The sequence below is a fragment of the Papilio machaon genome, chromosome 14 (assembly GCF_912999745.1).
Source record: "Papilio machaon chromosome 14, ilPapMach1.1, whole genome shotgun sequence".
Classification (NCBI taxonomy): Eukaryota; Metazoa; Arthropoda; class Insecta; order Lepidoptera; family Papilionidae; genus Papilio; species Papilio machaon.
The window spans coordinates 3,281,461-3,307,064 of NC_059999.1; the positions used below are offsets into that span (position 1 = coordinate 3,281,461).

The 25,604-nt window shown below is 30.8% G+C and overlaps 3 protein-coding genes across 4 annotated transcripts in view; 2 read left to right on the forward strand and 1 right to left on the reverse strand.

Annotated features, from left to right (window-relative positions):
- Window positions 1-339: 339 nt before the first annotated feature.
- Window positions 340-2,042, reverse strand: LOC106719790. Its single transcript, XM_045680959.1, has 5 exons — window positions 1,894-2,042; window positions 1,551-1,816; window positions 1,040-1,171; window positions 534-967; window positions 340-496 (listed from the first exon to the last, which is right to left on the reverse strand). Exons 1-4 carry the CDS (start codon window positions 2,009-2,011, stop codon window positions 548-550), a joined length of 936 nt encoding a protein of 311 aa, XP_045536915.1. The 5' UTR covers window positions 2,012-2,042; the 3' UTR covers window positions 340-496; window positions 534-547.
- Window positions 2,043-2,530: 488 nt separating this feature from the next.
- LOC106719950 (inositol-tetrakisphosphate 1-kinase) lies at window positions 2,531-4,710 on the forward strand. 2 transcript variants are annotated; one of them, XM_014514443.2, is made up of 6 exons: window positions 2,531-2,601; window positions 2,793-2,919; window positions 3,012-3,110; window positions 3,232-3,329; window positions 3,660-3,959; window positions 4,227-4,710. In XM_014514443.2, exons 2-6 carry the CDS (start codon window positions 2,794-2,796, stop codon window positions 4,708-4,710), a joined length of 1,107 nt encoding a protein of 368 aa, XP_014369929.2. In that variant the 5' UTR covers window positions 2,531-2,601; window position 2,793. The 2 variants fall into 2 exon arrangements, with proteins under 2 accessions (XP_014369929.2, XP_014369927.2); XM_014514441.2 differs by lacking the exon at window positions 2,531-2,601 and having other exon boundaries at window positions 2,670-2,919.
- Window positions 4,711-7,948: 3,238 nt separating this feature from the next.
- Window positions 7,949-25,604, forward strand: part of LOC106720010 (apoptosis-stimulating of p53 protein 1) — a 190,481-nt gene continuing 172,825 nt past the window's right edge. Inside the window, exon 1 of the mRNA XM_014514538.2 lies at window positions 7,949-8,211. The gene's annotated coding sequence lies outside the window, so the exon portion shown is untranslated. The remainder of the gene's footprint in view (window positions 8,212-25,604) is intronic.

Here is a 25,604-nt window from a genome sequence, read left to right on the forward strand (position 1 = left end):
CAATTGCATAACTTCTTTTCCCATAACTGATTTCATTATACTTTCATTAAATTTATTTTAATTTTAATAATCATACTTATCTAATTTTATTTTATATAAATTTAAATTTAATTTAATTTTTAATTATCATACTAATCTAATTTTATATATTATCAATTTAAATTTAAATTAAATTCCTTGATCCCACAGTCAAATTATTTTATATAATTTTGTGGGACATAGTTCTATTTTAGGTTTTTTTATTGTATTGTAAATAAATAAATAATAAATAAATAATACGCTATTTTTTCATCAAAAAACCGTTTAGTAGTAACTAAAAAGCTATATTTTTTAAATGTATAATCACGAAAATCGTCCAGTACAAGTAACCTTAAGTCTCATACAATGCATATAGATCATAAAAGTAATTGGTAATTACAAGTAATAAATAACACAATTCATGTCTGTAACCAAGGGGGGTAGGTTGTGATTACGGACCTCCATTTGGTGTGGCCAAATGAATGCTTGGCAAATGTAATTAAATAAAAATATCTATGAATGTAATTATTTATTTCACAGCATAGAGAAATATTTCACTATTGATTTCTGTGTTGAAGAATATTTCATTTTCTATTTGATACGGTTTGCAAATAGTTAACCATTCCATAAATTCTTCAAAAATATCTAAGTAACCTAAAGTATCAGCCATACTTCTGTTGGTAATAATAAAGGTACCTTTCTTAATATGTTTTTTGAAAAAATACCACATTTCTTTATGTTTTTCAATATCAACAAAAAAATCAAGAACATTGATAACAATTATATCAGATAATTGGACAATATCATGTTTCTCCATTACATCAGAATGTATAACTTTAATCCTATTTCGGTCCATTGAAAATTGGCTTATAATTTTTTCTTGAACTTCACAGCATTCCTTGTTCATTTCTATTCCAATTATTGAACTTGCATTTGAGAAGTGGTAAGCCTAAAAAATAAGTTAAAAAGTTATTAGCATCACAAAGAATTATTCAATATCAATTACATTTTTCACACTTACTCCATATAACACTGCTCCGAGTCTTGACCCTACATCCAATAACCGTTTCCCTTCTAAATCTGCAGGCAATAGAACATTGAAGATAAATAGTAGAGTTTGTCTGGACATTGAATGGGAAGTATAGATCAATTCCTGAAAGTTAAAAAAGTTAAACCAACCCATTTATGATAAACCAACATTACAGACACATTAAAAAATCATCCCATTACATTAAAAAATATTTTTAGTTTTAGGTTCTATGTTATATTAATATAGAAATACAATACGAATTAATAACTTGTTCAGAACTTTTTTTATATCTTCGTATTTCCATTTGCTGACAGTCAGTATGGCAATATCAGTAGATTTAATTTGTATTCTAAGTAATTCATTACATTGCTAACATTGTCAGTTTTTAATCTTACAAGTCATATTAAAAACTAGCGACATATTGAAAACTACGAGATAATATATAATCTCGGAGTTTCCAGTCTCAAACTTTAAGACTAACATTTTTATTAAAAAATATTACCTTGACATTTCGAGAGTTACAATCAATACAATAATGTTTTTTTAGCTTTCCACTTTTTATCAAGTCTTCAACATCTTTTTCATCATATAAAAACTCGTCTATATGGCATGTGTTAGCTTTGGTGCAGTCAGCCTGATCTCCTACGATGGGGGGCACTATGTTCTCTGATGGCATTTCTCCTTCAAAAGGAACAAGCTTTCTTAACTTCTTACCAATTTTAATTAACTCCTCTTCTTTACTGTCAAGATCCTTTCTAAATTGTAAATCTAGAAAGGTAAGAATATGGGCAATAATTTTGCTTTCAAATTTAAATAAAAACAAATAAAAAAATGCAAATGTAAACCTTTTCTGTAAGCACGAGATAAAATCCAGTTTTCAACTACATCTAATTCTGTTTCATCTAACTCTGCAAATAAATCCAAAAATCGGAACTTGATATCGAGAAGACCATCTTCTGACATGTTCGGTGAAAGATATAACAGATTTAAAAAAAACAACGTATGGAATACAAAATGTTATATTCTTATTTAAAAACTCATATTACTATAGAAATAGAAGATATAAAAGTGTAAGACTCAGATAATTCTTAATTTAATAACCTTAAAATTAGAACACAAGCAACAATAAAACAAGGTTTGGATTGGATTTTGGATGACAAATGACAACGACAGTTCACCATAGACATAGGAAAGTAGACTATATAATTGCGTTTTCTATAAAATAATGGAGGATTAGACGTATCCAAATCTAAAAGAGGAGATATTTTCCTGTATCGCTACTACCTGAAAAACAAAACATGGTGGCACTAGAAAAAATTGCTATCAACAACAAACATTTTAGTTAATAATATAAATATCGAACTCTGATGTTGCGTTTTTGAATAAGAAAATCATTACAGTTTTATAAAATTCGCTAACGTCTCGCAATAAGTTATAACAGGCAACGGTTATCCGTTAACTGTTATTCTGAGTTAGTTTATATCGGTTAAGTTTATGTTGTTAAGTTGTGTGTTTTCGTTTTCCGCCACTTCCTCGGAAAAATAAATTTGCAGGTCGTAGTCAGACTGATTGGTTGCCTGCTTTTATAATTATTAAAAAATTAATGATTAATTTTAAATAATTTTATATTTGAAAGAGAGTTTTCATCTTTTGTACTTAAGAACACTGATTACATTTATTTTCAACTAAAAAAAGTGTGTTGTGATTTAATTGTCATAATAAAGTTAAAGGAAACAAGTAGCAGGATGAATAATAAACAAAGTATTTGTCGTAAAAATATTGGGATATGGATATCGGAGAAAAAGAGTCAAAAGTTAAACTGGAAGGAATTAATTAAAACTTGTAATTCACATGGTTACAACCTTATCAAGGTAATTATCTATTTCTTACTATTTTAACTACTGTACTAATGGTCGTTCTACTGGTTCATGATTTATTTATTTGATGTAATTAATTTTTATAGCTGGATTTGGAAAAATCTCTCGAAGATCAAACAGAGTGTGATGTTTTTCTTCATAAACTGACCGACGTTATAGCTGCATCTGATCAAGGTGATCTAAAGGTACTATACAGAATTTATTAATTAAATATTACGTCATTTAAATCGTGACTAATAGTGCGGTGACTAAGTTGGTGCATTGAAATTTTAACTTTATAAAAACTAATTTTGTTTATTTTTGCAGGCACTTCATATCATTTGTAATGTACAGCAGTATCTATCAAATCATCCGAATACAACAGTAATTGATCCAATTAATAATGTAAGGATCTTGCTAAACAGGTAAGTGTAATGAAAAGTTCAAATTCTACATATTTAACACCAGTCTATCGTCATAGAATGGCAGTATTATATGAGATATTATTTGCCTGTGATCCTATTACATTCAAACAAAAGATATTTCATATAATTAGCAAGATCAAAGCTTTGAATTATTCCACTTGTATCAACAATATTTAAATTATGAATTCTTTAAACAAAGCATAAACAAAGGATACTTTTCTCACACATTTCTTTTGTATGTACTATTCAGCAACAGATACTGGCATTTTTAGCATATAGCATACTTTTTTTTTAAATATTTTTCTAATAAAGAATCGTTGACATTTTCAGACACTGCTATTATACTATATTACAAGAGGAATTATCACTGCAGAGACATGGAATATTTACACCAAATTTTGCAGAATTTCAGACTTGTAACATAGAACAAAATATTCAGATTATGCGGCAAAAGGGAGTTACATTTCCTGTTATATGTAAACCAACAATTGCACATGGTTCAAAATCTGCTCATGAAATGGTTCTTATATTTAACAAGAAAGGTTTAAATGCTTGCAAGCCTCCGTGTGTTGTCCAGAGTTTTGTAAATCATAATGCAGTTCTACATAAAGTTTTTGTAGTGGGAAACAGGTAAGTTTGGTGTTTTTATTCAATTCCAGATATTTCAAACTTAACAATGACCATTGGTGTACTTTAGACACTTTTTTCGCAACATTACTTCCTAGACATTGTGTTTTGTTAAATGGAAGTAAGTTGAGGTTAAAAGGCTTTGTTGATTTGAAGTTTTTTTTAAGATTGTTAAATAAATGAAGTAAAAAATTGTAATTTTATTGCAACTGACCTTTTTCACACCAATAGGACAGTATTTTTTTTTAAAGGCTAATGGTTTTTTTTCAGATATCACATATGTCAGCGTCCCAGTCTTAAAAACTTTAATGCATCAGAAGAATTGGAACCCATATTTTACACAACCGGTGAAGTTTGTAAAGCGGACAGTCGGTCAACTCTATCTATACTAGATCCACATGACAAGGCTGACATTAAATTGACTCTTGACGAGAATAAAATAAAACCCATTATAAGATTATTGAGAGAAAAAATTGGCTTACTATTGACTGGTTTTGATGTTGTTATTGATAATGTAACAGGTAACCATGCTGTTATTGATATTAATGTTTTTCCGAGTTATGATAATTTTCCAAATTTCTTTGATCATCTATTAGATTGTATTGATGAATCAGTTAATAAAATGTCTAATGGAGACAGTTTAACAAGTACAAGTGATAATAGAAATTATTATAACAATCATATTACAAATGGATTAATTAATGTAGGTCAAAGTACAATTAGGTTAAGCGTTACCGGTATGAATATAAATTGATAAATTTAATTGATTTATTGAACTGCCATTAGTAATTTCTTATTTTTATTTTCATATTACTCTTGTCAGTTTGCAGTAAACATTAGCGTAAAACATGTTTTTTTGTCTATATTTCAATTAATGAGATAAAAAACAATTTTTTTGATAATATTTCTTTGAAATTTATATTTTGAAGACATAGAATTAAGATTTTGTATATTAAATACTTCCGTATATGCTTTATTGTTCAAGAAAATTTGTCTTATTTACAATTTATTGTTGTGCCAATTAATTCATAACCAATGTTTGAATGTTGGGCATTAAGTATGTATGTAGATGCGAAAAAAATATTGGGAATTTATATTTCATGATATGTAAATAAAAATTTCACTTGTAAATTGTGTATTTGCTAAAAATGTTATACTATAAACTATATAATATATGACTACCATATGCTATTATACTTGTATTTTAAATATTAGATTATATAATGTTGATAAAAATCTTATTTTGTGAACATGATTGCTTAAAGGGATTTTTTTTAAAATTTTTGTTTGACTCTTTGTTGGCAAGTTTGCTTTTGTTTCGGGTAATGTGCGAAACAGCTAGACCAATTTTCATGGGACTTAATTTGAAATGTTGCTTATGTGTGAGAGTAATTCAGGCTTTTTTCTATGCTGAGAAAGTTGAGGACAACCGTTAGTTTTTAACTAATATCTCTATGTTTAATGATTAAGAATATACTGATTTTGAGTTTCCAATGCCGAAACATTTAGAAAAACATATCGGCATCCCTCTCATTCTTGTTAATTATTATGAGACGATAATATAATTTATTACGAGTGATTAAATAATAGAAGGTAAAAACATATGATAAAATTCTCATAAAAGTTAAATGTCCCTTAAGTGTTACACTGAACTCTATTATGAAAATGCTGATTGCGTACTTACGACTAATTCGGAGCACAAATGTGAAGTGAAAAAAGGTCTCTGTAGCACTGTTTTTTTCAGGTAAATTCCCTCGATGTTGTAATTTACAATACAAAATGATAGTTCTAAATTCTACTGTTGTCGATTAGACGTCAAACTTGTATAAGGTTTTACAAATCTTATAGTTTTGGCTTAATTTTTTACGGCCGGCCGTCTGCCTGTCGCCAACCCTATTTGCAGGAATATCTTAAAATAAATATAATGAAAATTACAAATAATTGAAAATTAAATATAAAATGAGTACAACAATAAAAATGAGTAATAAAAATACTTTATCTATGGTCTATTTATTTATGGTTACGATTATTTTTTTTAAATTTAATATTTAAGATACCAATATGTTATTGTTATAAAAAATAGTATTTAATTTTAGTTGTATAAATTATGTTATAACCGGACCCTAGTTTAAATGTCTTATTATTTGAGATCTATAATGATGGTGTTCTTTTGAACATTTGTGATGTTATAATTTTCTTGGCGATAACAGTACTTGTCTTTTGTCTTAGAATTGTTAAAAAATCTTAGATATTAAAAAAAAAATTATACGCACAATAATATATGTTACATTGGATGTGTTATTACCATATTTTATTATTTTTGTAATTGTATGTAATATTTCTTTTTAAACGGAGTTTAATAAAATTTTAATATACAAGTATTGTTGTAGCGAAGTTCGATTTAATTATAAACAGTTACAAATTCCAAATTGTTTATTGCTTTTTTTTCAAGAACTCAGTGCGTTCGGGTAGTTTTTATTATTAAACTTTTTATTCGTCAATTATCGCATGTTTAAAAATTTTTATTTTAAAGTTAGACGTCTTCCATAGGATTGGAAAAAAACCGGTGCTATTTCTGTTTCTTTTTTTACTGGAGTACCGCAAACTTCTGCGACTGTACCAAGGCGATTAAAAAATGACTACAATATATCGAATAACTCATGTCTGATTTGCCCAAAGTGCCAACATACTAGAAAGGTATATTTCGAACATGTTCCGTATGAATATGTTCCGTGAGTTTACACTGCCGAAACATCTGTAAAAACGTATCTTTTTTATGATCTAAATAAAAAAACATAAATATTTAATTAAATAATCTCCTAAGTCGTGGGCAAATAATTTTAGGCAAATTATTTAGTAACGATTTCGGTATCTGCGGCACATTTACGAAACGACTGCGGAAATCAAAATTATTAATAATTATTTGTTTACGAGATAGCAATTCGTTACTGCAGTGTACTTTATTAGACTTTTTGTCGTTTAATTTTCTTCCTTTACAATAAAAAGAAGTAAGTTGTAGGTACTGTTAATTTCATGTTACATTTAAGGTATGTAACCTTACTTATATTGTTAGTATTGATCTGGAAATTAAATTTACATGTATGTAACATGTTTCTAAACATTCCATGAAGCAATGTCGGATGTATTATTTATCTGAGACTGATTTTTGAAGTTTTCTAGTTTTAAGACTTAAGTGCTATTTTATACTATAATGATATTCGAATGTATTATATATTCTAACTATTATATAAACTATGTGCTCTCTCATATATTAATTGTAATATGTTAATATAGCATATAAACTTGTGTTTGCCTATAACATTGTATACATAAGTTCTACAATTATAATATATTTTTACAAAACAAAATATTTCATTTATTACATAAAACCATATTATATACAATGATTTCGATGATTTCATTTCGCTCCATGTTTTTAGTATTTGGTAAGTTTCTTTAGGTATATAATACGTAAAGGATGGAAGGAGTTTTTTGAGTAAGTATATAACAGTAATTGTTAAAGATGTTGTTATACCAGAGTATATAAAACTGTATATATTTTGCTGCTTACAATATTACACGGTCTGCGACAACAGTTACGTTCAGAATGCGTAACGATAAAATGGTCAATTGTTAATTCGATACAGTCGCGTGCATAAATCACATCTAGTTCCAGTAGTGGTAAATCTGCACAATTTATAAAGCATTACGTGAAGAAAACATCCGCAACACTTATCGTGGTGTGGCGCCTTAACACAGGAAGTATAACCGTATCGCGAATCTAATGTTCCACAAGATGGATACAGAGATCTATCGCCGGCTAACGGTGGTCGTAAAAAAAAAAATTGGAACCTGGTATAATTATTGTTGTTGCGTTGTTCCGAATTGCGATTCAGTCAGCTGTGGGCACACGAGGCAAGTGCACGTCGCGCGCCCGCGCCCGCGCATCGCTTTCGTATTTTCGCGTTATGCTAACGTCGCACGTTTTTAAACTGCGTACCGGTTTTTCGAAAAAAAGTGTATGTGTATAATGATAATTCATTTAAAACAAATTGCCGATTTCCTGCTTCTTTGGTGGACTGTGAATGTATTTATTTTTTAATAATCGATGGTATATTTCGTGGATCGTGATTATTTTGCGTTGTTATGATATTCGGCTTTCCGATGATGCCTACTAAAGCAATCAAGTTTGGAATGTGTGCCATGATGTGTTGTTATTGTGAAAATTAAGGACACACGTGTTATATTAACACAAGTAAGTTTTTAATTGAGCCTAACAAGTTTAAGATTTTTCGTAGCCGAGGAATGCCGGTCTCGAACCCATGACTGGACTTTTCTTCATATTTTTGTCAAAAAAAGAGGTTCGTTTGGAATGGTCGGGAAACTATTTTTCTAACTGTTATCACTTAATTTTTAGTTAACCTTCGTTTACGTTATATTGCGAAAAACAATATCTGAATTTTTCAGACAACATTTTAATTAATTTTTTCTTCAATCTATGAAAATTGCATAATTTTTCAACTTCATAATTAACAATGACTAGGTACTAGAGTGTAGTTAATTAAGTTTATTTGATATATTTTATCAGTTTTCAAATCGCTGATGCCTCTAACAATAAAACGAGAAAGTCGGAATAACATTTAACGCGTATGCAAATTGGATCGTTAGTAAAGTAAGGCACTCTAGTTAAGTTAATGGTTTATCGTATTGTTTACTTTTATTTCAGTTTTATATCTTACATTATTGTATATGATTGGTATAGACGTTTTCATTATCGTAAATTTATAAAAATATCCTATATACCTATTTGTATTTACGAGTTGGTAGGTATTTGGCATAGTACATAGTAGGGTTTTAACGGAGGCCTTCTTAATGAAAGCGTAGGTGTAGCGCCAAATCTCTGCGGATGCGGAGGTTACTATTAACCTTGTTGTCATTTCGTTTTCTCCTCGTCGAATTTAATGTTTAACCGAGTGGACGTATAGCATATAGTCGCTACTCTCTCCTTATAAGTCAACGTAAATAAACCTCAGTAACGACTGTGCAAAAAAAAAATACGTAGGCAGATGCGGAGGTACGATTTGATGCAAAGTTCCGCACTTACGGAGGCGGAGGCGTGGTTTCGTTACAACCCTAGTAACCCATACAGGCACCTAGGGACAATAATAAAAAATCGTTTTCGCTTCATTAGCAGAATTGTTCAATTTTATAAAATTGATCTTTCTTTTAAAAAGGTAAATAAATAATTTCAAAATACCTCCCAGCATTGTTATTAACAAGTTTTACACTAATTGGATCTTCGGATTCTTTCATTAAACGAATCGGAAACAGCTGTAACCTGATGACTTACTATATGATGTAGTTGTATGATATTGTCATAAAGGTCTATTGCTTTTAGATATTTTTTTTAATAAATTTGTTTACACCATTTTAAATTTTTACATCACGTAGTTAAAATTAAGATTTTGTACGCATTTATTAGATAAACATTGAACTTACGGAAAGGATTTTATTACATTCAATTAATTATCTAAAAAAGTTTATTTCACTATTAATATGTTGAAATTGTATTCATAATCTCTATTATTGCTGAAGGTAAGGTCGTCATTGTTATAAAAATATTATCGTAAATTGTTTATTAAATTGACGCATCCGAGTTGAATAACGTATGTCGCTTCAAAATGAATATGTACATGAAAAACAATCATTATTTCGTTCTTAATTGGTAGTTAGCAGTTAAAGCATCGTTTAAAGTTTCAAGGTTTATGTCATTCGCTTTTACATATTTATTTTGCTGCGTATTATACATATGCAAAGATTAATTAAATTTTCTTTATAATCGTAAAGCTTTTAGTTTTTAATTGGTGACGACTTCTATAAAACATAATGTTGCATCGGACTGAGTCGCGGGCGACAGCTAGTCTTTTATACAACTTCCGATACTCATGATGAGATTATGGGATCAATTATGATCTATAAAAAATCGAATAAATTTATATCCTTTAGATGGCAACCCTTCCTGTCGCTACTGTCATCGGTTTACAAAACGAATTCCGAATTAGTATCGCTCGAGTTCCCGCGACCTTCGTCTCAGTATCGTCGCAGAATCAAACTGTCTCGTCTGTTAACTGTAAAGTGAAACTAGTTTGCTTGTCGGCCGTCTTTAATGGGATCGGACGCGCTGTGTAGGGTTGCTCTTCCTATACTTTTTAAACAAGTGCGTAGACAAGGCCTCATGGAAAGACCAGCTTGTATCCGGCCTCATTGCTCTTGTTTGTTTTGGTATAACAATATAAACATCCATAATGTATATACGATTATGGGTATGTATCACATATCAATATTACCTTTTCTTAAGTCTATATTTTCTGTTTAAAGTTTTTTACGTCATATTCATGAGTATTGTTGCTAGTTGTGTTGTGTTATATTCAGTAAATGTAATACTCTGGTAAGGTTTTAAAAAGCAGAAGATATAGTTAGCAATAAATGGAGATAGGTGACTTTTGACCTAATCATATTAATACCTAATCACCTAAAATGTGATGATAATCGAACTAATTATAGTGTCTTTGAATTTCTTTAAAATTTACCTAAACGCAAAAGACTATTCGTGAAAGTCAGTTTGAGAATAGAATCCCCGACTTTCAGTTCACGCCAAGTTACTAAGTTATTATCGCTTGACTAACTATTTGCACAAATACATACATGACATGTAACCATTTTAGAGGCGTTGAACTCAACTTGACGTAAAATTAGCACTCTTTTGTGAAATTTTTGCGATGTGCGGGATAATGTTGATAATTGAATAATTACTTATAACTTGTAACTTGCATTGTACATTACTAATAAAACAATATTTATGCGTTAAAATAAGGCAATGCCTGTATATCCCAGCTAAGTTAAATCTAACGTTGGGATCCCGATTTCGGCTTTGTTAGGAAATTTAAATAGAAATAAAGTATGAATAATTTTATAAAACGGTCGGTAAGTGTTATTAAAATTTAATTTTTCAGTCCGTACATCGTCAACGTCAAATATTGCTGTTTTTTCAGTCGACGTATGAATAGAGCGTTGTTCCTTTGTTTCACGATGTTGCCATGGCAACATTTGAGTTAACGGTGAGTTAACATTTTTGAAATTCATGAAAGCTTGTACTGAGAGTTTTTATTTGAAAAAGGAATATTATAACTAACAAAAAGGTTATGTGCGACATTTGCAGTTCCGTAAACCTAAAAGTGATGAAAAGATAATTAAAAAAGTATTGGTCACGTTCTAATTCTTAATGACAATTAACAAATTAATTGTAGTTAAGTTTTAATGTATATATATAAAACAAAGTCGTGTTAGTTACACTATTTATAACTCAAGAACGGCTGAATCGATTTGACTGAAAATTGGTAGGCAGGTAGCTTAGAACCAGGAAACGGACATAGGATAATTTTTACCCCGTTTTCTATTTTTTATTCCGCGCGGACGGAGTCGCGGGTAAAAGCTAGTATATACTAACTAAGAAATTATTTACCAGGGTTTCATAGAAATACAGTTTGTTTATTTTTATACATGTTATTATAAGATTACTTTATCGCATTCTAACCGACTGGCAACAAATTCGCTTGCAAATGCGCTGTTTAATCGCGATCGCATCGAATTTGTGTCGACATTATGATATCGATATTGTGCTACTAATGCATATCGATACCATTTATCGCAGTATTTACACATCGTATTACAGTATACGAGTTACTTATCTCACTATGAAAAATCGTATATTAAGTTCGGTATCTTTAGAAGTTTACCGTTTATTTTATACGTAACATTGAATAAAATAACCTGAGTATGTAATGACCTTGTAATGACATCAAAACTACTACATAAGTGTAATTTAATCCACAAAACGTGTATGGAATGCATTCAGTGTATATGTGTACTCATTAATTTTCATTGACAATGTTCTTAGTGATAGAGTTCTATATCAGAAATTTAATATTTTCTAACCTTAAACCGTATACTAGTTTGTCACCGGTTGGCCTACATTTAGCGACACGGAGAGAAATTACTCGTACCTAGGTTAGAACATAATTTATGAGATCAAGTGCAGGAAACCATTGTTCATAATCATGTGAATTGTGTCGGAATAATTCAGAGCAAATTGTAATCGCTTTAAATTATAAAACAGTGTTATAGTAAATCTTTCAATGGATTTATTTCATATCCAACGGTTGTCACTTCTTCTTCCTCACCTCCCATTTTCTTCCATCCTTTTTTTCTCTAAATGTAATTTTGTCTCATTATTTCATAACTGTACGTATGTGTGTAATAAAAAATATATGACGGCTAATTTATAATACCGTTCTATTTAAATCGTGAAAGTAGAAAAATGTTCTATTGTTTTATGTCTTATCAGATCGCTGCGAAATGGTTGAAATGTTTTTTATGCGTGTCGAAGGCTTGCAAATAAAGCGTAGGCGTGTGGTATACTTCGAGGCACCTCTGAGGTTGGTGCCGAGGCAAATATTGACACAACGTGGTGGCAATCGCGAATTCACACTTGCGACTGTTGATGTGTTAAATGTGTTTGTTGAGCACAGATTTGTTACTCTTCTTTTGTTGGCACAAATTCACAGAATGCTGTTAACAAGTGATTGCTTTTTTTGACGTCACATGATTTTGTATGTACTTCAATGTATACTAAATGTTACGTATGGACACACGAAAACGGAAACTTTTAAATACAAAAAGGTATATCAGTCTACTTATCCAAACAACTTCGATTGTCCAGAATATGAATAAAGTTATTATAACATAGTCGGTTTCTATGAAAAATTTAAAATAATTGCTCTGTTACATTACAATATGGCAGAGTTTATTATATTTGCACTGGTACTATATAAAACAATAAATTCCTTGAAACAATTGAATCATTGTTACTCGCGTGTGTATGAAAATTTATAAATAAGAGTTATCCTAATAATCATCCCAAGACATTAAAGATTAAACAATCACCATCGTATTATCATCGTCAATTAAGTCAGAACTAATTAAATTTTTGGTGTACTTTCCAAAAAGCATAAATTTTGTCGGGGATCATTGTTCCTCGAGCCGTTATCGCTTTTGTGTACCCTATACAATAAGAGCAAGGAAAGTGTCTGTCACTAGACCAAACTCCAAACGTTCTACAATCACAAATTGTGAGTTGGACATTGTATAGAGTTTTACTTCTGTGCGTAGAATGTTTCTTACAAATAATTTCTTTCTTTTTATTTATTGCAAAAGTGATTACGCCGCTGGAAGGCTAGATTATTTACACAGCGACGAAGACAAATATAACATCTATTTGCGGTGGCGTCGAATGCCATGTTTGCTTTTTTGGTTGTAATATTTGGACAATATTGCTCGAAATCGTAATATGAGTATCGTAAAGTTACAATAAAGAAGTTATATTTTTACTAACCCAAAACATTTGTTGGTATTTATTTAGATATTCGCGTAATAACAAATTTGTGTTATCTCTCAATCAAAAATGTGACGGAACTGTATGGTAATTTTTAATCGTTTCTGTTCTTGATAAGCAACATCGTGTTACTGAGTTTTTTATTCAACTGATGCGATCTGAACATTAAAATAATGACGCCCGATACTGTAGTTATCCTGTTAAATGTTTGTAATTTTCTTATAACGGCAACAAGTATAAAGACCAAGTTGAATCGTTATAACGCGGTTCGCTAGTAAAAATAATTACACCGTACGTAGATTGTTATAAATGAAATGTAATCTGTAACAACCGTAATGGTAATAATAATTAACAGAGATTTTTCAACATTATGTTATTTATTATCTGTGTAATCATTTTTTAACAGTTACAAATGGTAAGAATTAAAAAATCTAATAAGAAAAATCGCCAAAATGCTCAAAACTGTGATTAAATTCATTACAGTTAAATCATTTTGTTAACAAGGCTTTTTGTTTTTAATTAATTTAGAAGTAATAACGAAAACGTCGTTGATGCAGCTTTTATCACTGTTTTATTTAGCGACCCGCACTTACGTTCGCATTTTTTTTATTTTATTTTATCGTTTCTTTATCGATGACCGTAAATGTAAAACCAGAATGTGCACCTGCCCTGTGTCAATGGCTGGTGATAATTTTACGGCTAGTGAGTAACTGGCCGAATTCCGCCAATTATCTGCCATCGCTACTGTTATGACGTAACGTATTACGTCATGTTTTTGTAATGGTCGCCGCTTTCTTCTTTTTTTATCAAGACCAATTTAGTTTTGTTAATGTACTTATTTAATTGATTTATTTTATTTAGTTGTGCTCTCGCGCATATCTTAATATCTAGCTTAATTAGGAAAAATGATCGCATTAGTCGCATTTTTGTAGAAAATTTATAACTTATACCCTTTATTAGTCACACTGAAATGTACTTTTTGATTTTGCATTTTTCCAATTGTAATCCATCGCAGGTTTCGGTCGCTGTACTTTTATATATTAAACTACAATTATAATAGTTATGTTAAACATTTAAAACAATCAGAAGTTTATTTATACAGCGACATTTATTATCAATGAATGCTTTTATGCATTTAAGGCATGGTAGGAGAAAATATTATATTTCATGTCTATGTCGGAAGTTTTGACATTGCATGGGCGCACATAACGTGCGTAACAGATGGCCTACCGAGTAAAACTTGAATTTGTTTTTTATGAGGTTATTTTTCGTAACATCATTTAACTACAACGTTATATTATTTTAAACATGTTTACAATGTAATAAATAATTATAACACCTTTTTGATTGATTAGATTCCATTTAGACTTGCTTGATTTGATTTATTAAGAGGTCGTGGAAAAGGTTAGCAAGTTTTCAATGTTAAATATTTCACAGCAAAAATTCAATTTCTGTATAGTTTTTCAAGAGTTTTAGAAGAGAAGAATAAAAAGGTAAAACTTGTCCAAACTTCGTTTTATATCATTGTTTAATTTAATCTAACCTAATGTACAAAATAATATAAAATATTTAAATAAACGTTGCTCTAAGAAGGACATTTGGAACTCCTCTTTATATTTAACCTTTAGAACCGGGCCTATATGTCACATAAATATCAAAACACGTTTAGAGCATACGTTACGAGACCTCATAAATTCCGAGCAATACGCAATAGTGTATAAATTTTCTAAACAAAGAAGAGAGCGTATCCGAATATGGAGGAGGTAGTATTTCCGTAGAAGCCACGAGTTAAAATATGGTCTCCAACCAGGCGTGCTCATAATTTGCGCTCACATTTTGTCAAAGACTAAAATATAAAATACCGGAGATTAATAAAAGATTTAATTTCTTAATAGTTAATTTATAATATCTCGTAGGTATTATGTAGGTACTTCTTACATCATCGTGTCTTCTATTACTAAATTATTAACCTCCTTACTTCACTTCTTTATCCTATAGTTGTCCGTCCTTAAAATTTTCGGATAATTAGATTTTTTACAGTATTTATAAAGCTTTCCAAAGAAACCACAAGTATTCTAACAGTAGTACATATTATTGTTATATAGTTACGTCAGTTCTGCGTCATACAATCGTTGGCCCTTGCAAGTGAAAGTGGCCGCGGCAGGTCACGATAGCATCGCGCCTCATTAGCTCCCTCACGCTACGATCTAATGAGTCTGCGACATCGAAACTATTGCACTCTGATTTCCAATAGGCTATTGTAGTTACTGCCGGATGACTTGCCAACATTTTTTATTAACCTTACGTAAAATTCAAGTATGTCCATGACATTTTTCACTTGATCAATATATTTAGATTGAAGGATTTGCGAATTCAGATGAATCGTATGTAAATTGTGACATCAGAAATCTTACTTTTGTAGCTTATTGGTAACCATGAATTATGCCAGACGTAAATACTTTGTAGAGTTGCTGTAAAAGTGAATTAAAAGAGTATAAAGATGGTACCAATAAATTTATTGCGAGCTTAATCGATCATATTTAAATACTAGGATAACCGACTTCGTATGTCCTAAAGCGGTGTTATAAAAAGCGTAGAGAGATCCGTAATTATCATAGTAATTATATCTCGATCCGAGAGTGGACAAGAAATAATCGTGGTAATCAAATACAGTGAAATCTAGTCGGACGGCTTAGATGTATACGCGAAATGTGGTCTGAGCCTTGTACGTGGCTAGTCAACAATTAAACTGTTCTTACTTCCATCTTTATTCATAGACTAGCCGGTCATGATGGTGCATAGACCGTAGACTAATGTTAGATGTTATATATCATAATTTTTTTTTGTCGAAAACAAGTATAAAATGATAATACTCCATTATATTATTTTTTGGATCCTTAAAGAATATGATTTTCTTTTGATTTACATTTCAAATACACTGATTAAAAGACTTATATTAATATTGTTGTAACGCAACGAAAAACTTACCTTTTCTCTATCTTCACTGTCTAATTATATTTCTATATATATTTAAAATATAAAGAATAATGATCGACAGAGGCAATTCAAACTACCATCTAATTTTTAATTTTGTTTTTATATAAGATTGTATAATTTATAGCTTTTTAATTAAATATGACCTTACAAATAAATTACCATTTACAAACGCATTTAACTTGGTGTTAAGGCCAAGCGACCAAGGAGGTTTTATTTTAAGCTACCTCTTTGGTACTTGGCATGTTACAATTGATTAGGCAAATACCGTTGTTTCGTTAATTATTTAACTGTTGCTTGTAGTACGGGTCACTGACACAACTCGGCATACGTTTTATTGTTACGTGTGGCAAATTGTTAAATAACTTTGTAGTTAGCGAGTTCCATTTTATCACTTCACAGATATTAACACGTGCGTTCTTGAATTGAAAGTAATTAAGAGATTCGCTGCGCATGTTTACTTGTTTGTTGGAATAAAGTACCCGTATTGCCTTTGGACTTGGCGCTTTATAAGATAGTTGTTGAGTAAAAAAGTAAATTGAATTCGTTTGGTAATATTCTTAAGCATTTGTTATTCCGTGATGTTTTGGAACCACATTTTTTATTGTTTTCAGTCAAGTGATAGAGCGGTATATATTTTTGCGTTTCTTTATGTGTATGGGTATTTTATTTTAATCTAATATAGGTTTAACGACTAACTACTACATAATAAGTTTCAAGTACGCTTAACAATCGGCTGAAGCAGATTCCATACAAAAGAAAATAAGGGCCAATTCACACGCATCGCTTCCATCTGTCGGCATTGACAATTTTAAGTGGTTGGCAGCGATTTTAGTAGCGACTGCTAACTGTGGTTCGTTTATGGCGATCGTTAACTGCTGATCAAACGCCGACCGCTTATAGCCTATATTGCTTGAAGCAGTCCGGGTATGTCAGCCCTTATATTCAATTATTGTGAGAGTTGATTTCATCACGGCGTCCTATTAATGTACTATTTTGTAAAAGCCATTTTATTCCGGTTGAGTGGATCCATTTGGAACTACTTTTTACTTGCATCACAGACACTAATATTTTAGGGTTAGGTTATTTCATCAATCTGCCGCTGATGTTTTCTTTCTATTATTTTTACATTGCACTAGTTTAGTAAAAAAATCTATTAAAATGATATAAATGTGCTCTTTACTAGAAGAAAAAAAAAATCACTTCAAATTATAAAAACAAATGTCTCTGCATTATTTTTTAATAGACTTTAACTTAAATATAAATAAATATTCGTATGCATTTAGTCATAGCAAATTATCTTAAAGTGCAAAACAAGATGGACGTATATAGTACCAAAGCTCAATGTGGATCGGATTAATTACGTTCGGTATTTTTTCTTTATCCCGGTCACAAGCTAGACATATAAATTGCTTAAGAGGCATATGGGTAATGTACAATGCTTTATACAATACAATTTAATGTACTATAAAAAGTAGTAATAAAAATCGTGTTACGTAGAGCGAAACGTAATTATATTGTCGGTGCAGTAACGGATGTGTCGGTTGGTTTGAATCGATGGCCAATTTTATACATACTCTTTGCGAAATCAATAGACCATGAAATATTTACCTTTAACTTTTCAACTACTTTATTTTATGAATTAGTAAGTTATATATCTATTATATATTAGCGAGCGCTACTTCTTCAGCACAGAATTAAAAAATTAAATAAAAAAGCAGTCTTGAATATACCCGCGTCCAGTTGATATATTCCCATAAAAGTCTCCTCAAAATTGTTTTTTTTTTTTCGGTAGTTGTCTTATTTTTTGGTATTAAATACAGACACTATAATTTTGATTGAATTTGGAAGTAAATTTCAGCAATTTCTTGTAATCCTCCATTATAAAAAAAAAAAAAATTCAGTCGAATTGATAACCTCCTTCTTTTTGAAGTCGGCTAATAAAATAAGCGCTTGACCACGATCATACCTGATGTTACGATGTTGTCGAAAAATCCTTGCAGATCAGTCTTTTAAGTAAAAATATTTAACTTTGTTATCTATACACCTTGTACTTGTACAATATTTTAACTAACGTGTATTAAATAATATAATAAAAATAATATGTAGTTCACTTAGAGCAAATAATTCGTTGTGTAAAATCTAGTTACAAAATATATCCGTAGGGCGTAAGTTTAGTAGTTTCGATGAAAGTTGTGTGTTAAAAGTAGGTTAAAAAGCGAAACGTTACACAAGAAAGCTGTTAGATTTTAGGACGGTTGACACAACTGTATTTACTGTGTGCCTCTCTGTCAATATGTTACGAAAACTTTAGGATTTTATTAAAAGAAAAAAGAGCAAATAATGTAAAGCTTTTATATTTTTGACTTTGCTATATTTAAATTATTATAATACAATTTAACTGAAATTCCTGGTTTGTAAATATTTTAAAAAAGTAAAAAATATATATTTTGTAAGTTATTCAGGAGTAAAATTAACAAAGTAACAAGCAAAGCTTGACATGAAAAGAAGAGTAATACATTTATGAAAGGCTTTTCTTTGTACGCGACGTTACAAGAATGATACTTCGAAATAAATAGGAATGAAAAATCTTGAAAGATTTAAATTGCAGTCGTAGAATTAAGTCACTCAAGTAGTATGGGATTTATAGTTGAGAATTGATAGAGAAAAGCAGACTTTAAAATATGTAGAACATAAAATAAATTAAGATTTTTTACAAAAAATGCAGTCATAAAAGTATCGGAAAGAATAGAATATCAAAGAAAGGAAGATAAACATGTACCTTTTTAATTCGCAGACAATTTGTGTTCATAAATCTTACTAATACTATAAATGCGCATGTTTAGATGGATGGATGGATGATGGTTTGAAGGTATCTCCGGAATGGCTCAACGGATCTTGATGAAATATGATAGATGTAGAGTATAGTCTTTAAGAACACATAAGCTACTTATTACGTTTTTTTCCGCGCGTACGAAGTTGCGGGCGACAGCTAGTTATTCATAATTATAACTCTACAAGTACTTCAACAAGTTTACTAATAGTCAAAATAATTTAGGTATGCTTGCTTGTCACGGCGTATGTTTAAATAAATATGTTACGAAACATCGAAACAATGGGCAGTTTTTACAGCTCCCAGCGCGCGTGGGCTTGCTTAATGAACCGTACCGCAGTCGCCATGGGCTCTATCAAATTGACAACCGAGACATTGAAACATGTAAATTCGAAATTCATTTGTATCATTAACAAATGTAGTTAGTTGCTAACATAAAGTTACGTGTACATTTCATGTTTCACTGACGCTCAGCCAACGAAGTCAACACTCAAATTTAAATATTTTTTTTGTATATCTTGTATGTATTTATAATAGTTTGTTACTACTGAATTGATTTGTTAAATTAATAATGATTCACGATGCATTTAAATTTTTACAGGCGTTAATTTTTTTTAAAGTCGCATTTACAAACGTCAGTGAAGATAAATTGTAGCGAGATTAAGAGATAATAAACTTGGCTGAAGTTAGAATGACAGTAATTCGCAGTACTACCTACGACACAACTTCAAGATAGAAACACGTAGGTTTCAAGAGAAAGCAACGTTTCCAGCCCACACATATCGATCAAACACTACGGGAAGTGATACTCAATTGTTTTATATTTTACGAAGAACAGGTTTACTATTTAATAATAGCACATTTAAATTTTTATTGCGAATAACTCATGGTTTTAATAACATAGAAATACGATTTCCTCATAAAGTATATGTAATACTTTTGTATTTTTAATCGTATAAAATAAATTTATGTAAGATATGATATATTATTTTAACTATTATTTATCTTCTTTTCCTTCATACATTTAAGTAGCCTATCTCTTTTAAAATCGATTCATGTACTGTAATTTCAAATTGGTTTATAATCAAACATAGACAGCGATTTCTTTCATGTATAAAACAGATAGCATTTAAATTAACTTTATTTTAATATATTTTAGTAAATACGGTAAAATTCTAAAAAGTCCCAATGAAATGTTTATTACCCTTGCACGCTATTTTCAATTCAATCGTTATATTTTAATATTATTGAATCTGTAGCTGCGAATACGCAGTTTGACGCCCACACAAAACTTTACAGCGATGTTAAAACGTTTCGAATAAATTATATTATATATTCGAGTGGGGAATGAAATTTGAAGCGCAGTTAAGTTTTCTATGGACCACTCTACAAGGAAGCATACGTTAGGGCAGGTACCGTAAACAATGGCCCCCGGGCTAAGGGAAATCGCCTTTCGTAACTGACCATTTAATTGGAATTACCAAAAAGGGGAAAGCTTGTTTTGCATTCGATAATATATGCGTCGTAAATTTTATGCGCACTTAACTATTCCTGCTTTTACGCAAATTTAATGAAGGGAATGCAATGTGAAGGTTCAAAATAACAATTGTCCTAAAATTAATGTGTTGTCTTACTAATATTAAAGTCTTCTTTATTACATTTGTAAAATTTACAAAACTAGCTGTCGCCCGTGACTCCGTCGGCGCGGAATTAAAAATAACTTAATAAGTAGCCTGTGTGTTCTTCCAGACTATGTTCTACATCTGTGCCAAATTTCATCAAGATGTTCAGCCGTTCCGGAGATACCTTCAAACAAACGTCCATCCATCCATCTAAACATTCTCATTTATATAATATTAGTAAGATTTATGCCTTCCTACAACACTTAACCGTACAATGTTCATATTAATGTATTTTTAAGCAGTGATTTCGTCAATTTTAGGTAGATATTACTGTGATAAATTGGCCCTACTTCACTGTAAGAATACTGGCAAGTACTAGAAGTGTTTTGTTTCTGTTATATTAATATTAAATTTTAGATACTTTTTTTTCTCAATCTTGTTGCGTTTTAAAAGAAATTATTTATTTAAAATTTGAAAAGCGTATAACCGAAGCAAACATTGTAAAACCGAGATAATTATTCAATATTGATGAAATAAAAGATTACATATCTGTATAATCTAAATTAGTACGTTTTATTTTAATAAATACATAGTTTGTATTCATATTATCTTTGATTGGTTTCGAAAGAGCCCTTCAACTGTTTTTACCCTGATGCGTATGCATGGATTTATTTACTGTGGCGATTTACTGCTCGTAAATAGCCGCGTATTGTTTTAAATATTTATGATTTCTGTGTACGGATGCCCTAGGGTGAAGGGATGCGCATAACTCATCGACAAATGTCAGCTAATCTCCCGGTTGAGTTAATAGACAATATAACTTAGTGCGATATCCCTAATAAGCCATTGTATGTAATTTGTTGGTAGGTAACAAGGAAACTGTTTTCATTTTACAGGACTTGTCAGTTTAGAAACCTTAGCATTTTAATCTTTACTAAAACTAAATTACTTTAGTATGCAGGGGTTGTGTTTTCTTTCTGTACGTCCCCTCCTCTGACAACGCGTCTGTAATTGCGGATGTCTATGGGCAGCGATTGCGTCGCTATTTCATGTGGCCACTTGCTTGTTTACCATCTCTTGAGATATAAAAAAATCCACCTGTTTGTTTTATTTTTGCACAAGAATAAGATAATGGGTATTTTTACAATGGCCTCACCGTTAGTCAGCTGTCGGATAATTACACTTTAATATTTGCAAATAAAAAATTAGTTTTGAAACTAAATTTTTCCAAAAAAAAAATTGTGCTTTTGTGGTTCATTTTAAAATGATTTTAACCTTAAGTTAACCTTAACAATCTGTAGGATTGTTGAAAACAATCTTACTAAGACACAACAAACATTCTCTAGCCTAATGGATAATGGCGACCCTAAAATGGGTTGGTAATACAAGAGTAGTTTACAATTAGGCCCGTACCTCACGTAGGGATTTATGTAAAGCCGTTTGCTATGCAAATTAATCCTTGCGATCGTCGATCAGTGACAGATGTTGATTTCAGTGCCTTTGAATAATCGCCGATGTGTCACGACGCCGTCGCTCTAACAACGTGTATGTACTCGCTTCATACATAAACGATAAGCGCTTAGTCATGCCGCACGCAATGCACGCAGTCTGCACTGCAAATTGTCAACTTATACTGCATATTCGCATCTCTTTAACATTTAGGGAGATAAAAATTGCTTTCCATTTATTGTTTTATATTCTTTTCTACTTGATATTTTTCAGTGAGAAGAGCAGATCAGATTGGACAAGACTTGAAGATCTGTGTTTCATACAGCTAGTGAACATATCTGCAAACAAGTCATTAAACTCAGTTTCATTAAACTCGGAAGAATAATAATTATTTAATACAATCAGATAAAACGGAAATAGATTTAGGTAAGCTAAACCATAAGGTTTGTAACTATTGTCTCTGTTAGTAAATACATTTCCTAATAGAGATTTAAATAGACATTGTGAGTCAAAAAGAGACTTAACTGAAATTATAGTTGCCTTTTAAATATGTACGGCTGTCATTGGACATGTTTGTGCCTTGCGCTGTTTGCCACTCACTTGAAACAACTACAAAGTTTTGCAACAAAAATACTTCTCGTCTGTCTTTTTCCATTCACATAAAACAAATAAACCTTATATGAATAACAATATTTAATGAAATCTTTTGTGCTTTACTTTAATATGCTTCGTTAAAGAGAAAAGCGTCATATTCGTGCATAGAACATTCTCGTAAATATGGAATGTATGCCACAATAACGCCATTAAAAGTTTTGATTGCTCATCCACCTGAATTTGCTACATAATGTAACGTTAGGGAATAACGGTGGTAGGCGATATGCTCTGTGCCTGAATTAGTACATGTATGCTAAAATTTTCGAAAAAATACGTCAAATGGGACCTTTGATTAGTATTTACCTTAAAATGTTTATTTGTTTACATCAAACATGATTGCTGATTTTGAAACACGTATGAGAACAAATATTAATTTGTGTATAATATTGTCAACAATGATAAAAGATAGGCATTAGAAAAATAAACCGAAGAATGAAAAACCAATAGTAATTTTAATAATAAATTAGTTAATTTCCTTCACGTTATATCGAATTTAGTTGCCATGGTTATAGTAACTCTAACACAACCACATATAGTCCCTAGCGGACTACACTAATAAAGCAATTTACCAGCAGTGTTAACACACTATTAAGGGTACAGTGACGAACATATTGTGACATTACCACGATGATAGAAAACAATTTTGGTTTAGAAATAAATAGTACATTAAATATTAAGATCTAGGTTTTGATCTTTTGTAAACGCGTAAAATTGATTTTAAAAACTTAAAAAAACTGCTAAGAATAACAAATGAAATCGCAGTTATTGATTATAAAAGTAATGGCAGAAGTAAATCTTTCATTGGCCAAATAACTCGCGTATAAGGAGGATAGGATGTACTTAATAAGAAGTCCGTTTATACGAGACATTTAGTTGTAAGGCTTTCTTAACTCTGCGGTAATAGCAACTTACGTATTAATTATGGTTTCTAATGAAGTTTCAATGACTGTCAATGTTTTCTGTTGGCTTTTAGGGATTAAACAGATTATAAAGATTTAAATGTCTACAAGTAGCTTAAAAGTTTTCATCTAACCTAGTTTTGTTGAAATCCAATTAATTATCTGTTATTTAGATTAGTTTTAATTTATGTCATATGTTGGTATTTGATAAAAGTATATTCCAAATGATTCATACAACAAACCCGAGCAAATTGTCGCGCACAAAACGGGCATTTGTCAAGAGGTCGTGTTATTCGCGGCGGCAACATAACAAATTGTTTGGAATGTTGCACCATAAAATATATCAAATTCATTCATAAAACTTTAAGTTAACATAAACCAATGTTTACTGGACTGGACTTTTTTATAGGTTTATTACCGTAATGATAATATCGTTAAACCATGTTTTGCCAAAGTCAAGGATTATACACTTTAATACATAGTAACAGTACATTTTAAATACATATTAATTTGTTTCATAATATCATCAAAAACGTCTTTATTCATTTAAGCTACCCTGGTCATTCGGATTCTAGACTGTAATTCAAACATTTGGAATAACATATGTTTTCCCGAGACAATACATCTATATCTATATATATAAAAGAAAGTCGTGTTAGTTACACTATTTATAACTCAAGAACGGCTCAATCGATTTGACTGAAAATTGGTGGGCAGGTAGCTTAGAACCAGGAAACGGACATAGGATAATTTTTACCCCGTTTTCTATTTTTTATTCCGCGCGGACGGAGTCGCGGGTAAAAGCTAGTCTTATATATATAAAAGAAAGTCGTGTTAGTTACACTATTTATAACTCAAGATCGGACGAACTGATTTAGCTGAAAATTGAAGGGGAGGTAGCTTAGAACTAGGAAACGGACATAGGAACTTTTTTATCTTGTGTGCATTTTTTTTATTCCGCGCGGACGGAGTCGCGAGTAAAAGCTAGTAATCAATAAAAAAATACATTGCACGTTCAATTGATATATGTAGTAGCTTATGTATTGAAACCCTAAAGAGAAATATGAGTATATTAAACCTTTGAAAGAAAACAATGTTTTCTTCAACCTCAATGTAATACGTGTTGTATTTACAACCCCTCTGTTAGTAGAGTAAGGGGTATGCAACCCCTTGTAAGGCTTCTCGGCAAGAACGCAGTTAACCCTCTATGAAGATAATTGAGTTAGAAGGTAAAGCATATTATTTTATTATAAATAAATTTGTAATCCATTGCATACATCGAAAGTAAACATTACAAAACTATTTAAATTTTATATACTCAACAGTTATTTCGTTTTGCGTGTTTTTTTCTTTCGTTCATTTTGGTATAAGTTCGTCACACGGAAGCTAAAATGACTTCCATTTTCGATACGTTCGCATTCTTACGTTTTGATGTTTCCAATACGAAGTCGACCAAATAGCATTTCATCGTTGGAACAGAATAGAGAGGTAATGCAATAGTAATTTGTCATGTACGTGAGGACACGCGGAATCAATTTTGCGGCACGCGCGCATGTAACAAACCGTTTTGTGTAATAAAATGCTAAAATGGAGCGGGCTACGAGCACGAAAGAATATTGCTGGCTGCTGATGTTATTGGAAAATATGGCTTTTACTCAACTCCGCTATATACTGCGTTGTCAATTTTATAAATTGAAAATGGTGTTTTGTTACTATCCTTATGAGTGTTCCATTAAACGTTTTTCT

Coding starts and splice junctions, on each gene's coding strand:
- LOC106719790 (XM_045680959.1), bottom strand. CDS start 2,011: ATGTCAGAAGATGGTCTTCTCGATATCAAGTTCCGATTTTTGGATTTA. Junction 1,172..1,550: donor GTAACTCTCGAAATGTCAAG/GTAATATTTTTT, acceptor TTTAACTTTCAG/GAATTGATCTATACTTCCCA. Junction 968..1,039: donor TCGGAGCAGTGTTATATGGA/GTAAGTGTGAAA, acceptor CTTATTTTTTAG/GCTTACCACTTCTCAAATGC.
- LOC106719950 (XM_014514443.2), top strand. CDS start 2,794: ATGAATAATAAACAAAGTATTTGTCGTAAAAATATTGGGATATGGATA. Junction 3,111..3,231: donor CTGATCAAGGTGATCTAAAG/GTACTATACAGA, acceptor TTATTTTTGCAG/GCACTTCATATCATTTGTAA. Junction 3,960..4,226: donor GTTTTTGTAGTGGGAAACAG/GTAAGTTTGGTG, acceptor GTTTTTTTTCAG/ATATCACATATGTCAGCGTC.